The 21978-nt window shown below is 38.4% G+C and overlaps 2 protein-coding genes and 2 long non-coding RNA genes across 9 annotated transcripts in view; 3 read left to right on the plus strand and 1 right to left on the minus strand.

Moving 5' to 3' along the window:
* The first annotated feature begins 222 nt into the window (after positions 1-222).
* LOC135089824 (heat shock 70 kDa protein cognate 5-like) lies at positions 223-6727 on the plus strand. The gene is made up of 13 exons (XM_063985917.1): positions 223-381; positions 1328-1386; positions 1612-1757; positions 2125-2248; positions 2737-2938; positions 3309-3415; positions 3525-3687; positions 3981-4136; positions 4885-5259; positions 5356-5578; positions 5700-5887; positions 5993-6133; positions 6278-6727. Exons 1-13 carry the CDS (start codon positions 301-303, stop codon positions 6356-6358), a joined length of 2046 nt encoding a protein of 681 aa, XP_063841987.1. The 5' UTR covers positions 223-300; the 3' UTR covers positions 6359-6727.
* A 720-nt stretch (positions 6728-7447) lies between these two features.
* LOC135089828 (uncharacterized) lies at positions 7448-9377 on the plus strand. The gene is made up of 6 exons (XR_010261655.1): positions 7448-7727; positions 7918-7957; positions 8146-8213; positions 8385-8497; positions 8775-8841; positions 9034-9377. It is a non-coding gene; the product is annotated as an uncharacterized LOC135089828 (long non-coding RNA).
* Positions 9378-9503: 126 nt separating this feature from the next.
* LOC135089825 (uncharacterized) overlaps positions 9504-21978 on the minus strand; it is a 14207-nt gene continuing 1732 nt past the window's right edge. Inside the window, exons 1-4 of one of the 6 annotated variants that reach the window (XM_063985923.1) lie at positions 14257-14404; positions 14035-14091; positions 10908-11014; positions 9504-10448 (exon numbers count right to left, since the gene is read on the minus strand). In XM_063985923.1, coding sequence (XP_063841993.1) covers positions 9855-10448; positions 10908-11003 — 690 coding nt within the window. In that variant the 5' untranslated portion in view covers positions 11004-11014; positions 14035-14091; positions 14257-14404 and the 3' untranslated portion in view covers positions 9504-9854. Of the gene's footprint in view, positions 10449-10907; positions 11015-13936; positions 13968-14034; positions 14411-21457; positions 21774-21978 lie in introns of those variants that run through there. The other 5 variants (XM_063985924.1, XM_063985922.1, XM_063985921.1 and 2 more) reach the window with 5 other exon arrangements.
* Positions 16615-21433, plus strand: LOC135089829 (uncharacterized). Its single transcript, XR_010261656.1, has 2 exons — positions 16615-18437; positions 20355-21433. It is a non-coding gene; the product is annotated as an uncharacterized LOC135089829 (long non-coding RNA).

Genomic DNA, 21978 nt, shown 5'->3' on the forward strand with positions numbered 1-21978 from the left:
TATAAGCACCGAGAAATCTTACGCAATAAAGAAAAACTATTTATTTATAGTAACCACTCAAACAAGCCAAACTCCTCAATTTTCCAGCCATCCGATAAGAAACGGAGCAATTATTCTACACCACTGAGCTAAACCACTCTGAAAAACCCAGATAGGAATATAAAACGAGGCTGAAGAGTTGGAAAAGTTGAAAAAGAACCAAGCTGGGAGGGAAGCTTCTGGAGAGCCGCGTCCTAGCCCAGTCTTCAGCCCCACGTGGACAGTGATAGACGTGCTCTCCGCACCCTACCTTCCGCCACCATGATGTCCAAAGCAAGGTGTCTCGCCACTAATCTCGGGGCCCTGAGTGCTAGGAAAAATGTGGCGCAGCTCCTACAACAGGTGAATGTGTGAATTATCTGAGTTTTGTATGTTTATAGAGGGTTTAGTGATGTTTTCTGGTACCAATGTCGCCGGTTGCAGACGATTCCCCCCCGATTTGGTTTAGTATATTTTCTCGTTTGTTTGCTGCTTGTTTGTTGGGCGTGTGTGGATATTGTTGATATATTTGTTGTGGTGTTTGGTTATAGGTTATTTTTCGTCCTTGTGTTTAGCTTGTGGTTATGTAAATGAACCCCTTCCCAAGCGTATATTTGCCCTTGTATTCAGCTTGTTGGTTAAGTAGGGGTTAATTGTTGTTTGATTTGATTTAATATGAATTTATTGCTTATATTTTTGTCCATGCCTTGGTTTGAGGATCAGTTATTTAATCAGCTACTTTTACTTTGTATTATTTTACTTGAATATATTCTTGGCCACATGGCGATATTTTCTTGTATTTAGTCAGAATCTTTTTTTCTTAACCTTCACAGCTTCTTCAAGTCCTGATATGTGCCTTCTGTTTATGTTGGGTATTTCTTCGCTCGACAGTTAATGCTTTAAATGGCTTCTTGTGTAACTCCTGTCTCTTCCTTTGTGTCCTTAAATGTTTCTTTATTATATTTTAAGACTCGGTAAGAACAGTCATGTGGCACTCTAATGTGTCATTGTCATATTAGATCCAGAAATGCTTTGATTTCTGTCTCCCTCATCTCCCATTCTTCCCTCATAATGATTCTTGCTGCATGTATGCCTAACATTTCTCTGATAATGCTATTTTTGTAGAGTAGTGACCTGACAAACCAGAGAAAATTTATGCTATAGAAGCCCCAGGTGGAAATTTATGGTCTTGTGGTGCACCTCAGTAATGGTGATGGATAGTTTTGGTGGAGAGGTCGGGCTTGGGTTTGGCTTAATGTGTTATAGGATTTTAATGTAAGACTCGAGTTGAATTCCAACTTGTTTTCAGAGCTCAGTGCAGGGAGTGCTGGCCCAGCAGAACGCCTTCAACATGCAGACCAGATACAAGTAAGTTTGAATTTTCTCTTAAGTTAAATATCATGATTATCAGATGATGGCTTTGCAATATCTTGGTGTATGCACTGCTTATAGATAAGATACTTCAATGCAGGTAGTGAATGATGTAAAGCATGTACTCTAAGTATGTTTAGGGTATTCTTTATGTAAGAAAGACCTGCCGAAGTGCGAGTCTCCACTTTTGACTGTCACTGATGTGTGACTAATGACATACAGGTCCGATGGGGTAAAGGGAGCAGTGATTGGCATTGACCTGGGGACCACAAACTCCTGCGTGGCCGTCATGGAGGGCAAGACAGCTAAGGTGATCACCAATGCAGAGGGTGATCGCACCACTCCTTCAGTTGTTGCGTTTACCAAAGGTGAGGGAATTTGCTGGAGTAATTTCATCTTATCTATTTGTGTAATTAAGAAACACAGCAGACACATAATCATCTAATAAACCAAGCAAACACCCTGGAATTAAGCCAAATATGCGTAAGCAAGGAAGGCCGTCCATTTGAGTAACTTACAAATTAAGACAAAGATGAAAAATAACCAGTAACTTCATATTAAACCAAATACAGCAAAAATTACCCCATAAACCCATCATATAGACAGAAAATAAGTCAAATATGAGCAAGGAAGGCTGTCTATAAATAATTCCTAACTAATTGTGGCTCTTGGACATCTGTAACAATTGTGAAGGATTTTGTCCTGTATTTTGGGTAACCGGTGTTGTGATTGCAGAGGGGGAGCGTCTGGTGGGCATCCAGGCCAAGCGTCAATCAGTCACCAATGCAGGAAACACCTTCTACGCCACAAAACGACTCATCGGGCGGAGATATGACGACAAGGAAATTACCAAGGACAGGTAGAAAGCAAGGATCTGAAGTGAAAGTTGAACTGCATGTGTTTTTATTTAGATAAGATGACTTGATTAGATTTCTTATGAGATAAAGAGGACTTCCCACTGATTTAGACTATGTTGAATATGTAAGTCATGTTTTCTGGTGCCTTGTATTATCCTGGTAGTATCCAGTGATATTCTTTGTTCATGTAAAGGGTTTCCATCAAGCAGGTTACAAGGGATTGAGTCAATTCTTGTTCCTTCCTACCTTCACTTTCTTTAAATGCCATACCATTTGTCATTCAGCAAACAGTGTGGTTGATGAATGGAATAAACTTGGTAATGTAGTTGTTAGTGTAGAATCATTAGAGAGGTTTAAAAGAAGACAGATTTATTAAGGAATATATACACAAGTTTCTTATAGGGACTGCCATGGATCAAGGCCTGATTACTTTTTGCAGCTTCCCTTATTTTCTTTTGTTTAGTTGTAATTGCTGTGCCTTGCCTTATAGGGAGACTGTGCCATTCAAGATAGTGAAGGCCAGTAATGGAGATGCCTGGGTACAGACGGATGATGGGAAGATGTACTCCCCATCTCAGGTTGGAGCCTTTGTCCTCACCAAGATGAAGGAGACAGGTGAAGCATATCTCAACACCCCCGTCAAAAATGCCGTCATCACCGTGCCAGCTTACTTCAATGATTCCCAGAGACAGGTGAGGAGTGAGTGTTCAAGCAGTTGATGTCCTGATGTTCTATTCCCCACTTTGTTTTGGTGACACTGTGGTTTATAAACATCAGAGAGCATATTGTGACTTCAGCTGGACAGGTCTTAATAGGCTGTTCCTTTTGTGGTCTCAAGACATTTGATTAAACTATTTTTCTGTTTATTTACCAAACTGTTTTAAGCCCTCAACTACTATTTAGCACATTTTCCTCTAGATATTATATAGGCCAGACAATAGAAAGCTCTTTTAATCCCACTTTTCATTCCTGTAGGTGCTTGTAAAAGGTCTTGTATTGTGTCTTTTGTGTTGTGAACTGGATATTCCATTGAAAGTTAACACAAACCCATAAATCTTTCAGGCCACCAAGGATGCTGGTCAGATTGCTGGGCTGAATGTGCTGCGAGTCATCAATGAGCCCACCGCTGCAGCTCTGGCTTATGGCATGGACAAGACTGAGGACAAGATGTGAGTAGCATTGTAAAGTTTAAGATGAGACATAATGTGCAGTGGAAGTGTAGCTGTTTATCTATGTGTAAATCTTGTTGTGAATTTAGTATCTCTTCCTCTCTTTCAGTATTGGAGTGTATGATCTTGGTGGTGGAACCTTTGATATTTCCATTCTTGAGATCCAGAAGGGAGTGTTTGAGGTGAAGTCTACCAATGGTGATACATTCCTGGGAGGTGAGGACTTTGATAGACATCTCGTCACCTTCCTCGCTGCTGAATTCAAGAAGGAGGTTAGTATGATCACCAGTCTTGTGGGTCTTAACATTTAGAGACTTCAGATGGCCACAAATATAGGGAATTGATTTATGTTGTACTTCTATAATCTTTCCTTATTCTTTCATTATCTCTCTCCACATCCTACTGTTTTTCTTGCTGTTCTCCCATCCACTACCTGTCATTTCTGTTCTCCCTTGCATACCTACCCTACCTTCCTTCATCTCTACACAGTGCCTTACATTTTGCATATGTGAAGCAACCATTACAGTGACTTTGGTTGAAAATTGATGAGCGCTATCCATTGCAGCAAGGTGTGGATGTGACCAAGGACACCATGGCCATGCAGAGGCTGAAGGAAGCTGCTGAGAAGGCCAAGATCGAACTGTCCTCCTCCAACCAGACTGACATCAACCTCCCCTACCTGACCATGGATGCATCAGGACCCAAGCACATGATGTATAAGGTTTGTAGCCTCTTACTTGTGATTCTAAGGTCCGGCAGGGCTAGGGCTTAGAACATGAGGTGAAAGTGATTTTTTTTTTTTTTTTTTTTTTTTTTTTTTTTTTCTCCCCTCAAATGGTTGAGTGATTTAGTTTAATGATAATGAGAGAGAGTTTATATTGTTGCCTTTCAGAAATGTTATGAGCATCTTTTGCCATTTCCCTAAAGTCCTTAACCCTTTCCTTCCGGCGCTTAAATTATTTTCCCATTTTGTATGACGGCTAAAAATGGTAAACCTAGAAATTGTCAGAAAGTTGTTTGAATACTAATAATTATTTTCCCTTTGTTATTCTGAATACAATGATGTACTTTGTAGCTCGATGTGACCTCAGAAAGTTCAGTTTATGCCTTATAAAGGATTCCTCCTCCTCCCGCTGTGTGATCCGTCATCCAGAAACAGCCCAGAGAGCGATGACACCGTTTGATGCAAATTTCCCCATGATGTGTTGATATCACATTTTTTTGGTTTTAATGCATCATAGATCAAACAGAATTCTTCACCTGAGTAGTTCATGTGAACTGACTCAGTTTTGCGGGTTCTGACATGAAATTATGTAATTATTTACAATTTTGCATGAATGATTCACAATTTTCCTAGTCTTCACTAGTATTTCTGTTGTGTTTGATGTCGGTTTCCTTTTGCAGAAGATGGAATTGGTCTGGCATTGTCCATAGCTCATCTTGTACTTATAGCAAACTATTCTTTTTAGCTGACAAGAGCCAAGTTTGAAAGCATTGTGGACAAGCTGATTAAGCGCACCGTTGACCCGTGCTTGAAGGCAATCAAGGATGCCGAGTGCAACAAGTCAGAGATTGGTGAGGTGATCCTGGTCGGTGGAATGTCCCGCATGCCCAAGGTCATCTCAATGGTGCAGGAAATCTTTGGCCGCACTCCAAGCAAGGCAGTGAACCCCGATGAGGCTGTGGCTGTGGGCGCTGCCATCCAGGGCGGCGTGTTGGCGGGTGATGTGACAGACGTGTTGCTCCTGGACGTCACGCCACTGTCACTTGGCATCGAGACCTTGGGAGGTGTGATGACCAAGCTCATCAACAGAAATACCACCATTCCCACCAGGAAGTCACAGGTAAGTTCTTGGTTTGTGTAATGCTAAAGGAAGATGACTTGGGAAATGAGATGCTTCAGTCAAGGTTGAGTTATGACATTGCACTCTGTGTTTCAGGTGTTCTCCACAGCTGCTGATGGCCAGACACAGGTAGAGATCAAGGTTCACCAGGGAGAGAGAGAAATGGCTGGTGATAACAAGCTTCTGGGACAGTTCAGCTTGGTTGGCATTCCTCCTGCTCCTCGTGGGGTCCCACAGATTGAAGTCACCTTTGATATTGATGCCAACGGCATTGTTCATGTCTCTGCCCGGGACAAGGGCACCGGCAAGGAGCAGCAGAGTGAGTGCTAACATTTGTGTACTGTTGGTAGTTTAACATTGATTTGAGAGTGTCATGATACCTTGTTAGAAAAAAACAGTATATATATGGATCCAGTTCTGAATTTTGTTTGCTATTGCAGTTGTGATCCAGTCTTCTGGAGGTCTTAGCAAAGATGAGATTGAGAACATGATTAAGAAAGCAGAACAGTATGCTGAGGAGGACAAGAAGAAGAAGGAAGTGGTGGAGGCCATTAACCAGGGAGAGAGTATCATTCATGACACAGAAAGCAAGATGGAGGAGTTCAAAGACCAGCTTCCTGCTGAGGAGGTAATTACAGCAAGGAGGAATTTGACAGCTTGACTTTCACTGAAAATTACCCTTACTACCTTATATTTGTTTCTGCAATATTTAAATGTTTTTTTTTTTCCTCAGAGTGACAAGTTGAAGGAAAGGCTAACAAAGGTGAAGGAGCTTCTGGCAAACAGGGACTCAGCTGACCCAGAAGAAATCAAGAAGGAAGTCAGTGAACTCCAGCAGGCATCACTGAAGCTGTTTGAGATGGCATACAAGAAGGTAAGACGATATTCAGATACTTACCACAAGTCACATGATTAATTCTTTCTGTATTCTGAAACCTTTGTTTTGACATGGTATTGTGCTCTGTTTCCTGAATGATCAAGTAAGCTCAGGTTGTTAACTAGTATTTTCTTGGTGCAGATGGCTTCAGAAAGGGAAAGCAGTGGCTCATCAGAAACTGAAGACAAGGATAAAGAGAAGAAGGAAGAAAGTCAGCATTAAATTGATGGCTTTATACTAGATGTAAAAAATGAGATTGTTGATACCACTTTTTTTTAACCTTGGTGACAGGCTTGTGAGTTCAGTGCTATATTTAAATAGGAATTGGTGTATAGATGAGCCTAAGACACAAGCCTGTCACTAATGTACCTTCACATCTGTCCCAGAATAGAAGTGTTTTATGAGGATTTCTGGCAGCCAGTCATTTGTATAGCGTTAGCAGGTTAGAGAGAAGCACTATAGCCAGTTATATCATGTAAATCTGTACCTATTCCAATGTAATTTTAAGTTAAGGTTATGTTATAATTTTTGTACAAAAATCACAATGTGTATATATATATATATATAATATTAGTAAATTGTTTTGTTAAAGTGGTGTTTGTTGTAAAGCATAACTTTTTATCTTTCTGAATGATTGTGGTATGCTACAAACTGTGATCTCTGGTAAGTGAATATTTTGTCTTTTTGATGATCAAAGATACTGAATGTGTACAATATACAGCAAATGTTAATGATAATTTTTTTTTATGTCCTATTCATCTGTACATATTTGTTCAAGGAACTATGAATCTCAGACATACTTCATGCTGATTGTTTTTTTTTATTATTAATTGTGAGTTTTAACCATTTTTATGCTTCCTTACAGTTGTGTTGAAGTGCTGCTCCATGATTACTATGTTGGAAAGGTAAGGTTTGCTAAATTTTTAAGGGAGGGTGGAAAATATTCCATGATGATTTTCTTTATCATCGGAGTTATTAGTGGAGAAGCACCTTACTGAAACAATTTTGCTTGAATTATCATGTTATCTTTACAGTTTGGTTAAATGTTTTTTTTTTTTTTCCCACTTACAGAGTGAGTTATCTTGCCTGGAGGGCTTCCTCACTCCTCAGTCAACAGGATAAAAATGATCAAGTGCAGGGAAATCAACACACTGGTACTGTGGTTGCTGATATTAACAAGACGATTTTGAGCTATGGCAGCCACCACAGTGAGCTTGTAGGGCACTGACCTTGCTGGTAACTGAGAAACTGACATTGCCCAACACTGAACATCATGTATTGCAAGTGAGTTCATTAGAATTATTTGAATTTTGTTATTTCCATCTTAATACTATTTTGTATTGAAAGTAAATCAGGCATAGAATGATTTGGGTGTTATTATTGCCTTGTTAATGCTGAATGATGACTAAAAATCCAACTCCGAATTCCACTTCAGCTGGGAATACATGTAGAGGATGTAGTGCTGAAATTTGTGAACAGATGTCATGCTGTATTCCTACCTTTGTTTTCTCTCTCATTTTGCGGATTAATTTTTCAGGTTAGGCAATGCTCTGTCAGCTGTGGGTTTTTCAGCCACCAGGAAGCCAGTCAGGTAAGGGCAAGTTGTGGATATTTGGATATGATGGTAGTCTCTCTCTCTCTCTCTCTCTCAATGATAAATCAGAGTGTATTATATTTTCATTATGTATAACACTTGAAAGCTGAATTAAAGAAGTAATAGGTTAGGTTTCTGAGAACTTGGATAATTTGAAATTTTGCATTTACAAGACATTGTTTCACAGGTGCTGGATGGAGGTCATCCCAGCTCATTGTATGATGGAGGTTAGTATGACTTACATCTTCCGTATTTGAAGCACTTTATTATCAATTATTTGCTGCAATACCTACATGATGTTTTGACACTTGAAACCTGAGATGCTGAAGAAAGATTTCTTTGCTGATAGTTTAGAATTCTCATTCCTTCAAGTGTGCAGTGATGAATGTTGCTGACAAGTCTGTTTTATCCACAGGGGTAGCCTGTCTGCCAAGTTCTCAGCAAACCAACATTTCAGTGGCAGTTTACTTGCTTCAGAGATCAGTGAGTTGGTAACCATTCTCTATGTTGCTGTGATTTAAACCATCATGATGAAAATTAACTTATGCTGATATAGCTGAAGGTGAACTCTCTCTCTGATTATTGATGTTGAATCAGTCTGACCTCTTTACCATCCAGATTCAATTTTAAGTGCCCTCTTCTCTTTCTTTCAAGGAGCAATACAATTACAAGTAGAGTGATCTATAGTGTAAAGCTGTATTCACTCAGAGGCAGCACAGCCAAGTTCCTGGTAAACTAACAGTTGAGAGGCGGTATACTTCACACTGGTAAGTTGATAGCCTTTCTGTATATTGCTGTGACATCATTATGAAAATTAACTTGCACTGATCTAGCTGAAGTTTAACTTTCCCGGATTGTTGATGAGTCAGTCTAATCTCTGCACTGTTCAGGATACATTCATATATATATGATAATGAATTTTTATGATGACCATTTTTCGTCACCTGATTCTTTAATGGAGAAAGCTTTTACTGAAAGCAAGACAACATTATTTTTGCAGCAATCTTGTGCCATGTGATTTGAGGTATTTTTCTCACTTTTCAGTGTGGGCACAACTGAATGAAGTATGCAGTGACTAAGGAGCATCATGGAGAATTATGCTCCATTTAAGGCAAGTTTGTTGGTAGATACTTACAAAGCTTCTCTGACCATGAAATTTACCTGTGATGACTAATAATCCAACGCTGAATCCCACTTGCAACTGGGATTGTCTGTAGATTAAGTAGTGCTGATATGTTGTAGAAATTATTTTTTTTTTAAGATTCCATCGCCTTTATCATAATAGTTATGTTTCCACTTGCAGTGATGGGGTGATGACTCCTGCTCCAAGAGGTTCTGGTTACATGCAGAATCGATGGGAATCACTGCTGGTTTGTGATCTTATGTGATGCCAAATTATTTCTGCCTTGGTGGCAGCACCTACCATCTAACCTGGAAAAATGCTGCCACGGTCTTCCCTGCTAGGTGTGATAGGAAAGAAGTGAAGGGCAGTGCTGGGGACCCTTTCCTGTATTTATATTCCTGCAGTGAGACAAGGGATGGCATCTTGACTACACCATTCCCTCTCTTTTTTAGGGGGATATACTATTGTTATTAAAGTAAATGGTAATTTTCTGTTACAGATGAAAATACAAATAGTTGAGAAAACTGATTGTTTCCTTGCCATTTTATATTGATTGATCTTGATAATTCTTTGAAATGTTTCTCTGCCTTGGAAGTAGAGATCTTGTCAATTTTCTAAAACTGAGTTGAGTATATCATTAAAAGTTGTTGTTTCTCCCTTAGCCTTTATTTGAATGTGATTTGACACTTCAGTGTGTCTGAATCATCAAGATGATCAACATGAATCCTGTGCATAGGTCACCAAACAATACTCAATATGAAGACCTGCCATAAAAACAATTGAGCTTCAGTCACTTGTGCCTCACTTACCTATGTTCTTTAATGAGTATTATGTAACAATTACTAGGCATCACATGTATATAGATATTAAACAGCTGCATTTTCCACGTATATTAATGATGATTAGTGAATGTACACAATGTCTGGAATGTGGAAATGATACCAAGTATAAACTGCAGTAGAAAAATATATATATATATATCTATATACATGTGGTGCCTGCTATTCCTCCTTTTCTCCTCCATCCACCTTATACTTTATCTCCTGAAGGCGACTGTATTCTTTATTAATAGTTCTTAACTTAGACTGGATCGTGGCACACTCGGCAATGAGGGAGATGGACGATTTGAAGTCTTGCTGTGCCTGTCTCAGTGTCTGTTGTGGTAGGGCAGAGAACCAGCGAATGGGATCACGATTTACAGACTTACGGGTGGATTTTTTTGAGGCCTTTTTTTCAGAGTCATTTTCAAGTATGCTGTTATCACTATCTATCATTTGTTCTTTTTTATCTGCAGTCTGTCTTTTCCTTGTGCCTTTTTTCTTACTCTTCTGGGTTTCAAATACTTCTCCCTCTTCCTCTTCTTCTGGTAGGGGAGCCACTGGGTCTTTGAAGCTCACGTCGACCCTGTGATACATTATATCCCCCTTGTAGCCTTCTAGGAACACAGGACTGGTCACCACATTAGCAAGAGACTCTGTTTCTGAGTCTGGGGAGGGCAGCTGGAGAGAACTGACAGCATTGGTGCCCATGCTGTAGCGGGTCTTGCTCAGAAGGAAGTAGCCACTCCTCGTCTTCTCCTCCAGCATCATGTTGCACTTTATAGACAAAATTAAGTTAATGTTTTGATGCCATACCAATAATGTTCTTCACAGACAAAATTAAGTTAATGTTTTGATGCCATACCAATAATGTTATTAAAGAGAAATTTTGTATGTATAAAACTACACCTATTATAAATGCTTAAAAAAAATTATGAAGCAGGCTGATGTCCATTACTCATTTTTCAGCTATAGGATGAAATAGCATTCAGGATACCATTTAATTGATATAAAAACTTAATCTAGTTACATTAAAGCAAGTATAATATATATATATATATATATATATATATATATATATATATATATATATATATATATATATATATATATATATATATATATATATATATTATCCCTTCTACACAATGCACATGCTTAGGAATTAATCAGTATGTACATGTACAACTGAGAGACAGAGAAAGTTGAACAAATATCATAGGAGGAGCTAGTCACCCGAATTAATTGGTCCATCAGTCTGAGCTGCTGCAGTGCCAGATGATCAAGCCCATCGCACAATGCCTCCCGAGAGAGTTGGATGCTGCCCGCCATCTTCAGCACTCCTGAGGATTCAAACAAGATGAAGGTGATTTGGTGAGTTTAGTGGCAACAACCATCCAAATGCCATCCATTAGATTACTGAAGAAATACAGTATGCATAAGTCTGTATTAACCATGTAATGTATCTACTGTGTGAATACTTAGGATGTATAAACATCCAAAGCATGAGGTGTAGCAGCAAAGTACAGGCCATCAGTGCCTACACACTAGATTTCCCTCAAAGGGCAACAGCCAAGACATGATAAACTTTGTCTCATCATAGGAGTAAAAACACTTTAACAAGGTGTTATGTCACCTCACTCCTTCCTTTTTTGTTGCTTTTTCATGTTACACACACAATACAGTGGCAGCATTCTTCCAATCTGGTCATGTAGTGAGCACCCAGGACATGCCCTGCTGTGAGGGGTAATATAACTTACACTTTCAGCTTTCGGCACCTGGTGACAGATAGAATATCTTGAACTCTTCACTATAACATTATAGCTCTCTTACTATAGATTAGGTTTACATTGATTTCTCTGAAGGTGATTACACCTAAAGAAGTACGAATGTGTGAAAATATGTATGTGTGTGTTTATATATATATATATATATATATATATATATATATATATATATATATATATATATATATATATATATATATATATATATATATAGATAGATAGATAGATAGATAGATAGATATGAATCCTTCCAGTAGTTTTGCAATATTAGTTGCAAGGAAAAATATATGTACTGTAATTTTACAACTAGCTATAGGGGTTGCATCTCCACAGTGCCATGTCAGAAGAGATTGTGTAAATATTTCCAAAATAAGATTTCATGTATCTGTATTTCAAAAGTGAACATAAAACTAAGCATATTATTTTTTCTGGCATCATGAATTACCTGAAGAGCTCTCCATTGGGGCAAAAATTAGTGTAACTCCAAGGGACTGAGGAACACTGCACCCTGCTGTGATATGTTACCCGGCTGAGAGTGAGAGTGAGAGACCAGTGGAAATAAGTCTAAAATTCATGCAAGTAAACAGGGCAAACACTGTAGACCAATATTTCCCAATCTGGGGAAAATCTTAGAATTCCAGGGAGAAAATCTATTGAGGGAAATAAAAATGACTGGCTATTGGCTGAGAGAGAGAGAGAGAGAGAGAGAGAGAGAGAGAGAGAGAGAGAGAGAGAGAGAGAGAGAGAGAGAGAGAATCATATAATGTGGCAATTGACTCTTCTTCAAGTACTGTATTCAAATGCAAATCAAAATTTATGCTATGATTACCTTTAGTTGTGACTATGTATGATAATTTAAGTCAAAATTCTGTAATTTTGAAGGGGGAGATCCAAACAGATGAACTTGTTAAAGGGCGGAAAAAACAGAAAAAAAAAAGGTTGGTAACCACTGCCATACACTCTTCCTTCTTAATAGACTTAATAGAAATTTAGCTGATGAATTAATCTGCATGGGCAGTTAAGGGCTCAATGCCAGTGTCTGCAGTATCTTGTTACCAAGGGTGGAAGTCATCACACCCCCCTCTCCTCCACCCTCTGACTACTTCATGCAACCCATTAAAATCCTTCGCAGTGATGTTTTCCATACAGCTGGGTTTAACCCTTGTCTTTTCATAGACATTCAACCCTTTAGGAAGTAGGAAGTTCATGCAGGGAAGCCATAGAATACCTGACTTCTGATCTCTCTAAAATTTTTGATTGGGGCAGAGCAAACTTAGTATTCAGTGCCTCAAAAACTCAATTCCTCCATCTACTAAGTTGACAAAACCTTCTAAACAACTATCCCCTCTTCTTCAATGACACTCGACTGTCTCCCTCTTCTACACTGAACATCCTCGGTCTGTCCTTTACTTATAATCTAAACTGGAGGCTTCACATCTCATCTCTAGCTAAAAACAGCTTCTATGAAGTTAGATGTTCTTGGTCATCTCTGCTAGTTTTCCTCACCCACCCAGCTGCTAACTCTGTACGAGTCTTATCTGTCCATATATGGAGGTGAATCCACTCATGCAGTTCTTTTAAGACATGGAGGAATTAAATGCTTTTCGTATTATCAACTCCTCTCCTCTAACTGACTGTCTTCAGCCTCTCTCTCATTGCTGCAATGTTGCATCTCTTGCTATCTTCTACCCCTATTTTCATGCTAAATGTTCTGATCTTGGCAGCTGCATGCCTCCCCTCCTCCTGTGGCCTTGCTTTCTTCTTTCTCTCACCCCAATCTCTCTAATGCAAAAGTTAATCAGTATTCTCAATCATTCATCCTTTTCTTTGAGAACTTTGGAACGCCCTTCCTGCTTCTATATTTCCTCCTTCCTATGACGAACACTTTCAAGAGGGAGGTTTCAAGACACTTATCCTGTAATTTTCGACAACCACTTTTGACTGTTCCGGTACCGGCACCTCTGTGGGCCCTTTTATCCTAATTTTGTTGCCCTTTGTTAGTGCCCCTCCCACAACATAAAAAAAAATAAATAAAATAAAAAAATAAATAAATAAAAATAAAAAATATAAAAAATAAATAAAATAAAATAAAATAACCTGCACCCTGTCTGCTCCTCAAGGCCATATCTAAAAAAATTGTGCATGTTTTAGAAAGCTGTAAGTTGCACCCATTGCCCTTTAAACCATATTAACACTTATTTCACTTATAGAAGTAGCATGTTTGGAAAGATTTGTCATCTATTACCTGAGTGGACTTGCCAGGCTCCACGTGGATAGTGATGTCAGTGACCTAGCATTACAAGCTGCATTTTTCACATGTAAATTTACGATGGGTGCGAGCATGTAATAATAACACTTATTATTTCCAGCAGACCACCACTGGGGTTACTAAGCCCTACCGCATAACCTTTACGATCCCCACCAGCCATACACACAATCTGTTCCGGGATACCTGTCCAGGATACTCCCGTCACACACCTGTCACCCACACCATCACTTCCTCCCCAGCGAAGAACGAGATTTGCAAATCACCTCAGGTGGTCACATGAATCCGAGTACCTGAATGACGTACGTACCTGCTGGTGTGGCTCCCCTTGGTGTTCTGAACCTCCTCTATTTGCGCAGATCTGGAGCTACAGGAACCCAACCAGGTAACCCAAGGACGACACCAAACACGACAGGGGGAGAGAGAGAAAAAAAGAAGACCCAACTGGGCACCGCTTCCCTCTCAACACGTCACATGTAACTCGTCTCACACACACCTGACTACACACTGCGGAGGTGAAAGAGATGCCTACCTTGCATGTGTGTCACTATATGTGTGAGAAGGGTTATTAAGAAGCGCTGGGAGAGACAAGGAAGCAAAGGGAATGACAACAAGGACACCGGAGAAGGAGGAGGGACGAATCAGCAGGCTCCCAGTTCCTATCGCTCATTGCTGATTCTTCCACTGACTGGCCTATACGAATCTATCTGAATACTTGTGTGTTTATTTTTAAATGTTCAATATGCCTCGTATTTTTAGTGCCTGCTTGTTGCCTGTTTGCTGTGCATGAAATGTATTACCTTTGTTATTGTTCTGAGCAGTGTATTTTCCCAGTTTGTTTAGTTTTATTTTGACATCCTCATGGCACCTCCTTCGCGATCTTGTTTTTCATTCTGTTTCGCGTGATTTTCAATGATTTAGTGACTCGTTCCTTTCCTCCAAGGTTTGAGGAAGGGGTGGGGGTTACATAACCCTACCTATTAGTAAAAATATACCTTTTATCTAACTGGCTTTCAGCATTATGCCTTTCCAACAGGACCTAGCCAACACCTTTTCCGGGTTTCCTTTATTTATTATTATTATTATTATTATTATTATTATTATTATTATTATTATTATTATTATTATTTATTCATTATTATTATTATTATTATTATTATTATTATTATTGTTGTTATTTATTTATTTTCTCCTACTTCATAATAAGATAAGCCTTTGTTCTCCCCACAGTGTTGGTGCGTTGTTGTATAGTCTTCTGCTTTGATAATACAGAACGAAGACAACCTACACCAGCTGGTTAGAAAGAGAAAAGAAAAGAAAATATAAATGAGTCAGTATTCCCTGTTACTCTCTAATCAGCTGATCAATCATGGGACACAAGATCTGATTGCACGTGACTACTTTCAACTTGGCCTCGTGTGACTGAATACACTTGCAGGGGAGAAGCGTCAGGTGTTAAGGTCATGTTCCAAAGTTTGACATTTTCTCAAGTATAGTTTGCGTAGGAGAAGTTGGTAGAATAAGACACAAATGTCATTACTTTGTCATTAATATTGTAGCGTTTTTTTTTTTTTTTTTTTTACTAAGTTTTTAATGATGATAGGATTGCACTGGTGTAGGCTACATAATCTGTATAATTCTATGTGTACTGTTAATGCATTTGTGTGTGTGTGTGTGTGTGTGTGTGTGTGTGTGTGTGCAACAGTATGTAAAGGGTAAACAAAGGTACAAGTAATGCTCCGGACTTGACGCTACAAGGACTGTACCAGAAAAAAAAAGGTTCTCCTTTAAGGCGTGGCGTTGATGAAGCAAAAACTGGCCGTGGCTGGATAATTGCCATGCACCGTCCATGTCTTGTAACTTAAATAATATGCGTAAAGGTAACACGGCTATCATAGTGCGTTCGTGTCTTCTGTAAATGTGTGATACTATCCATGATTTTTTTTTCTTTCTGAGTTAAATGATATGCGTAAAGTTGACGTGGCTGATAATAATATGCCACTGTGTATTTGTAAATAAGCGATAGCATATATTATAAGTTTTCGTTGAGTACAGATAATGTTTTGACGTGTGGTTATAATTAATTCGACTCGTGTAAGCAAGGAAAATAGACAATGAAGGAACAGTCCCCATGGTTGATGTGCAAATGAATGATAGCATTCAAGTTAGTTTCCTTGATTGCAATATATATTTTGAAATATGGTTATATGAATTCGACATGTGTGTAAAGAAAATTGTCTGAAGAAAATAATTCAGAAAAACTTGATGACTGCATAGTGCTGCCACCTTTGTTAATTTAACTTGAGCTATAAGAGAAAACGTGGATTTTGAGCGGCAACTATTATTTTTTCTTGTGTACCTCCTTTTTTTCACTTTTCATATATATATATATATATATATATATATATATATATATATATATATATATATATATATATATATATATATATATATATATATATATATATTTTTTTTTTCTTTTCTTTTCTCTTTCTAACCAGCTGGTGTAGGTTGTCTTCGTTCTGTATTATCAAAGCAGAAGACTATACAACAACGCACCAACACTGTGGGGAGAACAAAGGCTTATCTTAGTATGAAGTAGGAGAAAATAAATAAATAACAACAACAATAATAATAATAATAATAATAATAATGAATAAATAATAATAATAATAATAATAATAATAATAATAATAATAATAATAATAAATATATATATATATATATATATATATATATATATATATATATATATATATATATATATATATATATATATATATATATATATATATATATATATATATATATATATATATATATATATATATATATATATATATATATATATATATATATATATATATATATATATATATATAAACCCGTGTAACATCAGTTAGTCTTTTGAAAGTAGTGAGGCTGTGGAGGTGCTTAAACATACAGTAAGGTTCTAACATTTTTACATTCTTACTTCCCGGTGGCTCAGAAATAAGCAATAATAACAACAGCAGCACCACCAAGATGAGTCAGTAACATCAGTGGTTTGGCTCTCAGTCTGTTATGAAACTCAAAACATTCATGTGACGTCATTATCGAGTCATCCTGAGTGCAGTGACATCAGCATGACCGCAATAACTGGGTGACGTCAGGGATGAGACATGTCGCAGGTTAGGCAGCAAGAGCGGGTAGATGATAAAAGCATTTCTAGTTATAGGGAAAGAAGCGTGGGAGTAAGTCCTGTTTGTGCAAGGCTTGGGCAAGATAGGCTTTGTTACGCTATTGTTTTGTTGTAACTGCTTCTACTTGAGGAGATAAAAGAACTAGTTTCAGGCTTATTATTGGTGCCCTAGTTTATAAATAGTTCGTTACGCATGTAGATGGGCAGGTGGCTGTAGTAGTTTAATTAGAGTATAGATGATTTATAAAGATAAGACAAAATATAGAATTAAGAAGGAACACACAGGTAGATGATTTAAAACAAACATAAGCTATAATGTAGGCACAATAGAAAAGGAAAGGAGTTATAGAAGAAAAGATCGGCTTTTTTATGCTATTGTTTTGCTATGAATGTTTCTACTTGTGGGGTGAAAGAACTCACGTCAAGCGTAATGTAGCTGCTATGGTTTATAAATAGTTACGTATGTGGATAGGCAGGTGGTTGTAGTAGTTTTAGAAGACATGTGGAGTGTAAAGAGGAAAGATGACTATTTAAAGAACTGTTGTAGCTGATGTAGGTAAAATAATGACAAAAGATTACGAATACACAGAGAAATTTAATTAATACAGACAATATATGCGAACAGTAGAAAAGGAAATAATTTGAAGAAGGAAGAATGAATGTGGAGAACAAAGAAAACGAAGAGACGAAGAAAAAGCGATTAAGAATGACAGGAATTAACTCAAGCAAGGACACGAGGAAAAAGAAAAGAAAAGATAATGAAGAATGAAAGAAACCGGAGCAGGAACATCAGATGAAGAAGAAGAAAAAGAGGAGGAAGAAGAAGAAAAAGAAGAAAAGAAGAAGAAAAAAAGAAAATTAAGAATAAGTAACAAAAGCAAAATATGGAGAAGAAAAAAGAGAAGAAAAACAGCAGAGCAAGAAGATAATGCAGAAGACCATACATGCAACATAGTACATTGAGAATTCACACAATACCACCACTATCACCACCACCGCTACCAGTTCACGTGTCTGCAGAGGACGCACAGAGAGAGGAAGTGTACAAGAAAGCTGCTGGGAAGTTGACGTCACATCTGTCACACGGGCGACTTTGTCGCTGCGACTGCAAAGCGATTTACCCGCCGGCGAATCGCTTTGGAGACATGTTCCATAGAACTGCATGTTAAAACCGTGGGGGATGTCACACGGGCGGTTTAGTCGCTCAGCCGCGGCGATTTGAACGCGAGTCCCCGGTTACAACCGCCGCGACTGAGTCGCCTGGCTATGTCAGACGGGCGGGTGTGAGGAGATTTGCCCGCCAGCGACTAGTGTTGCCTAGACCACAGGAGGGTGAAGGCGTGCACGTGCGCAGCTCGTGATGTTTGATACCGAGAAGTTTATCTGCGAGATAAAGCTGCGTCCGGCCATTTGGGACGTCCGCTCCAAATCATATTCGAACAAGACTGAGAAAACCAAAGCGTGGGAAGAAATATGTTCTAGTTTTATTGATAACTTCGAAGCCTTGGAGAAGGATGAAAAAAATAAAGAAGGTAGGTAATGTGCTTTACTTTATACTTTTGTCATAGATATAGCTCAAATATGTTTAATGTTCCAGTAGGAATAATATAATACATTGGAGACTCGACGATGAGCAGTCACAGAATATAGCAGAAAATTATGCTAACCAAACGTACCAACTATACGCTACTTTAATGTTATTACTAACGAAACATTAAACATATGATATCACGAAAAGTAACCAGTTCATACATTTCGATGTAATTTTACGAGATAGTGATGTGAGATCAAGTATTTTAAGACTTTTTTTTAATAATGTTTTCGTTGGAAATGATTACTTTGCGAGATATTTGACTTTGATTTTTTCATTGTTTCTGGCAGCATTAACATTATGTAGTCGCAACTGGGCCGCCGTGTTTCTTTACGTACAGATATATGGTAACATCTGGGTAGGCAAACCTATTGTTTTGTTTGTCAGAAAGAAATGTGTCCACAAAATTGAAAAAAAATAAGCATACCTTAGCCTAAGAAATGTTCGAATAGCGTAACGGTTATTTTTATAATGAATATACATATTTACAATGGAAAATGGTACACAACCATAACAATTACAGCATGACGCAACAGCTGTATAACGTTATTCCTACCTGAATCAATGGGATCTTCAAAGTCATACAAATGTTTCGCTAAGTAAGCATTTCCCTAAAGATGTTGTATAGAATATGAAAATACATGAAGAACACTTCCTTCATATTGTTCATTTATTGTTATTGCCTTGTGACGTAAATCATGTTATTTTGCCAATCAATTGCTCCCTCCTCACTGACAAAATATGTTGCAAATTTGTCACGGATTTGCGTGGCAGGGCAAGGTCCAATATTGATTACCTCATTTGTATTTTCAATGCCTATTACATTCAAAGTATCTTCGAAAGTATACCCGTCCCTCTCACGGACAAAATTGTGAATCAGACAGCAAGCTTTCACAATAACTACTGCAAAATCGTATGGCACATCAATGGGCCTGTGAAATATTCTCCATTTATTGGTCATGATGCCAAATGTACACTCTATGAAGCGCCTTGCGCGCGAAAGGCGGTAATTGAAGATCTTCTTTTGGTGACTCAAGTTCTTTCCACCATAAGGGCGTTGCACATGCTCCGAAATCCCGAAAGCTTCGTCCGCAACAAAAACAAAAGGCAGAGCTTCACCATTGCTAGAGATGGGCTGGTTATTAGGCACGTTTAAAGTGTTATCATTTAGACTTCTGTGAAAGTCACTATTTCTAAATATGTTCGAATCGGAACATCTTCCATAAGAACCAACATCTACGAATGTAAATCGATAATTTGCGTCACATGAGGCCAACAGTACTATTGAAAAAAAATTCTTATAGTTGTAATACATACTGGCACTGTTATTCGGTTGTTTTAATCTAATATGTTTTCCGTCAATGGCTCCCAAGCAATTTGGGAAATCTGCGTTTTTTTTGAAACCTTCGGAGATATGAAGCCAATCTTCCTGTGACAATGCGGGCAGGCACTTTTCTCTCAAAATCATCCAAATGTTTGAACATACTTCTTGTACTATAGCTGCTGCTGTGGTTCTTCCACATCTGTAGATGTAATGAAGATCAACGAATGAACACCCTGTAGCCAGGTACCTGAAAGAAAGAAATTTATTTGTTAACATACATATAGGCTTGGGAAATGTGTATACAGTCTACTGGTGTTTGGAGAGATCTAATTTATTAGGTCAATATTTACTTTAGCGGATTCCCAATATTGCAAGAATTTACAACAAAAAATGAACAACAAAAAACGAAAGTGGTAACAACAGATAAATAGTTTTCCGCTAGGAAAACGTCTTGGATGAATGTCCTTGTGTTCTTATTATTAGTCTTCACAAAATACAAATTTGGGAAAACTAATATTACCTTTTCTTTTCCAGCGATTGCTCTTCAAAAGAAATGGAAAAACATCCGAGATTGCTACAGAAGAGAGTGTGCAAAAAAGAAGACTGAGAAGAGTGGGTCGGGTGCCACTGCAGTGAGAAAAGAATATATCTTTTTTTCTCAGTTGTCGTTTTTATCGGCGAACAACGATATCAAGCCTTCTCAGTCCAGTGATGACATGGAGGAAGAGGAAGACTTTGAAAAAGGAAGATGCGATGCCAGAAAAGATTTGCCGAAGCCATCAGCAAAAAAGAAGAGAGCTAGTGCAGAGGATAGCTTAATAAATGCACTTTCAACAAAAATCAACAAACAACTTGATGAGCCCAAGGACGACGCAGATAGAAATTTTCTCATGTCCCTTCTACCCCATTTGAAATCTGTCCCCGATTCGTCGAAATTGGACTGTCAGTGTGAACTTATGCAGGTTGTCAAAAGGTATAAAGCTCCTAGCATAACCCATCCCTATCAAGTCCCATAGCCCATTAATTATCAAGCTTCCCAATCTTTCCATGGTCATGGCAATTTTGGCGTGCAGAGTGCACAAAGCGGGGAGTTTGCAACCCCTGCTGTATCTCCTGTGGGTTCTGCATCTGTAGATTCTAACGATACAATCTTGGAAGAACTTTTTTAGGTCTTAGGTAGCATATAGAGAGTGACATGTCAGCCCAGTTCTCTCTCCTCACAGATTAACCATAGGAACATATTTAGAATATATTATCTCATTTTCAAATCTCTATGTTATCTTCATTATTCAATGGTCATTCATTCTAATAATTGGGCAGCTCTACTATGCCAGGCCTCCACCCTACTATGCAGCATTCTTTAATATGACAGACAGGTCCGACTATTTTTTCTTGTAATGTTTACTTCTTTGTCGTGTAACATGGGGCAGCGTAGGAAAATTATTATTGTGTCACAGATCACTATGTAATTAATATTAAGCGCCGTATTTCTCCGTCCATCTGTCCGTCCGTCTGTGTGTTACATTCATACAATGCTTCCACTCCTGTGGGTTCTGCATCTGCAGTTTCTAGTGATACAATACTTGAATAACTTTGTTAGATAATAAAAATGAGTATAAAGATTTTGTATTTCTTACCTTAAAGTCATAGCCAGTCTTTCTTGAGGGGGAATACTTCTTCTCATATTTGTATCTTGCTTTTGAAGGGAGTCTTGTAAATGTGATAGCAGTTCATTGAAGGTTTGGCTGGACATCCGAAAATAATTTAAATGTTTACTGCTATCATCTTGCAAATCTTGCATTAGGAGATAATGAGCGCCTTCCGTTAACCGAGCACTTGTTATCGGGTGTGTCCAGAGAAGTCTACGGCGCTGCTTACGTCGCTTTCGCAGCAAAAGCGTTAACAAAAGCAATTCCTCCGCTGCAGAACTCATGGTCAACACAACTTTCCACTTCCACTGCGCACCTTCAACTGACGGTCGCCGAGTATAATGTCAGACGGACGATTTAGTCGCTGCTGAATCGCTGCGATTCAGCAGCGACTAAATCGTCCGTCTGACATAGTCTAGGCGATTTACCCGCCGGCGACCAAAAGTCGCCCGTGTGACTGCCTTTACGTCACTCTTGCCTCAACCAGTCAGTGCCTTTCCCAGCTTCCC

This window comes from Scylla paramamosain, chromosome 33 (genome assembly GCF_035594125.1).
Source record: "Scylla paramamosain isolate STU-SP2022 chromosome 33, ASM3559412v1, whole genome shotgun sequence".
NCBI classification, from domain to species: domain Eukaryota; kingdom Metazoa; phylum Arthropoda; class Malacostraca; order Decapoda; family Portunidae; genus Scylla; species Scylla paramamosain.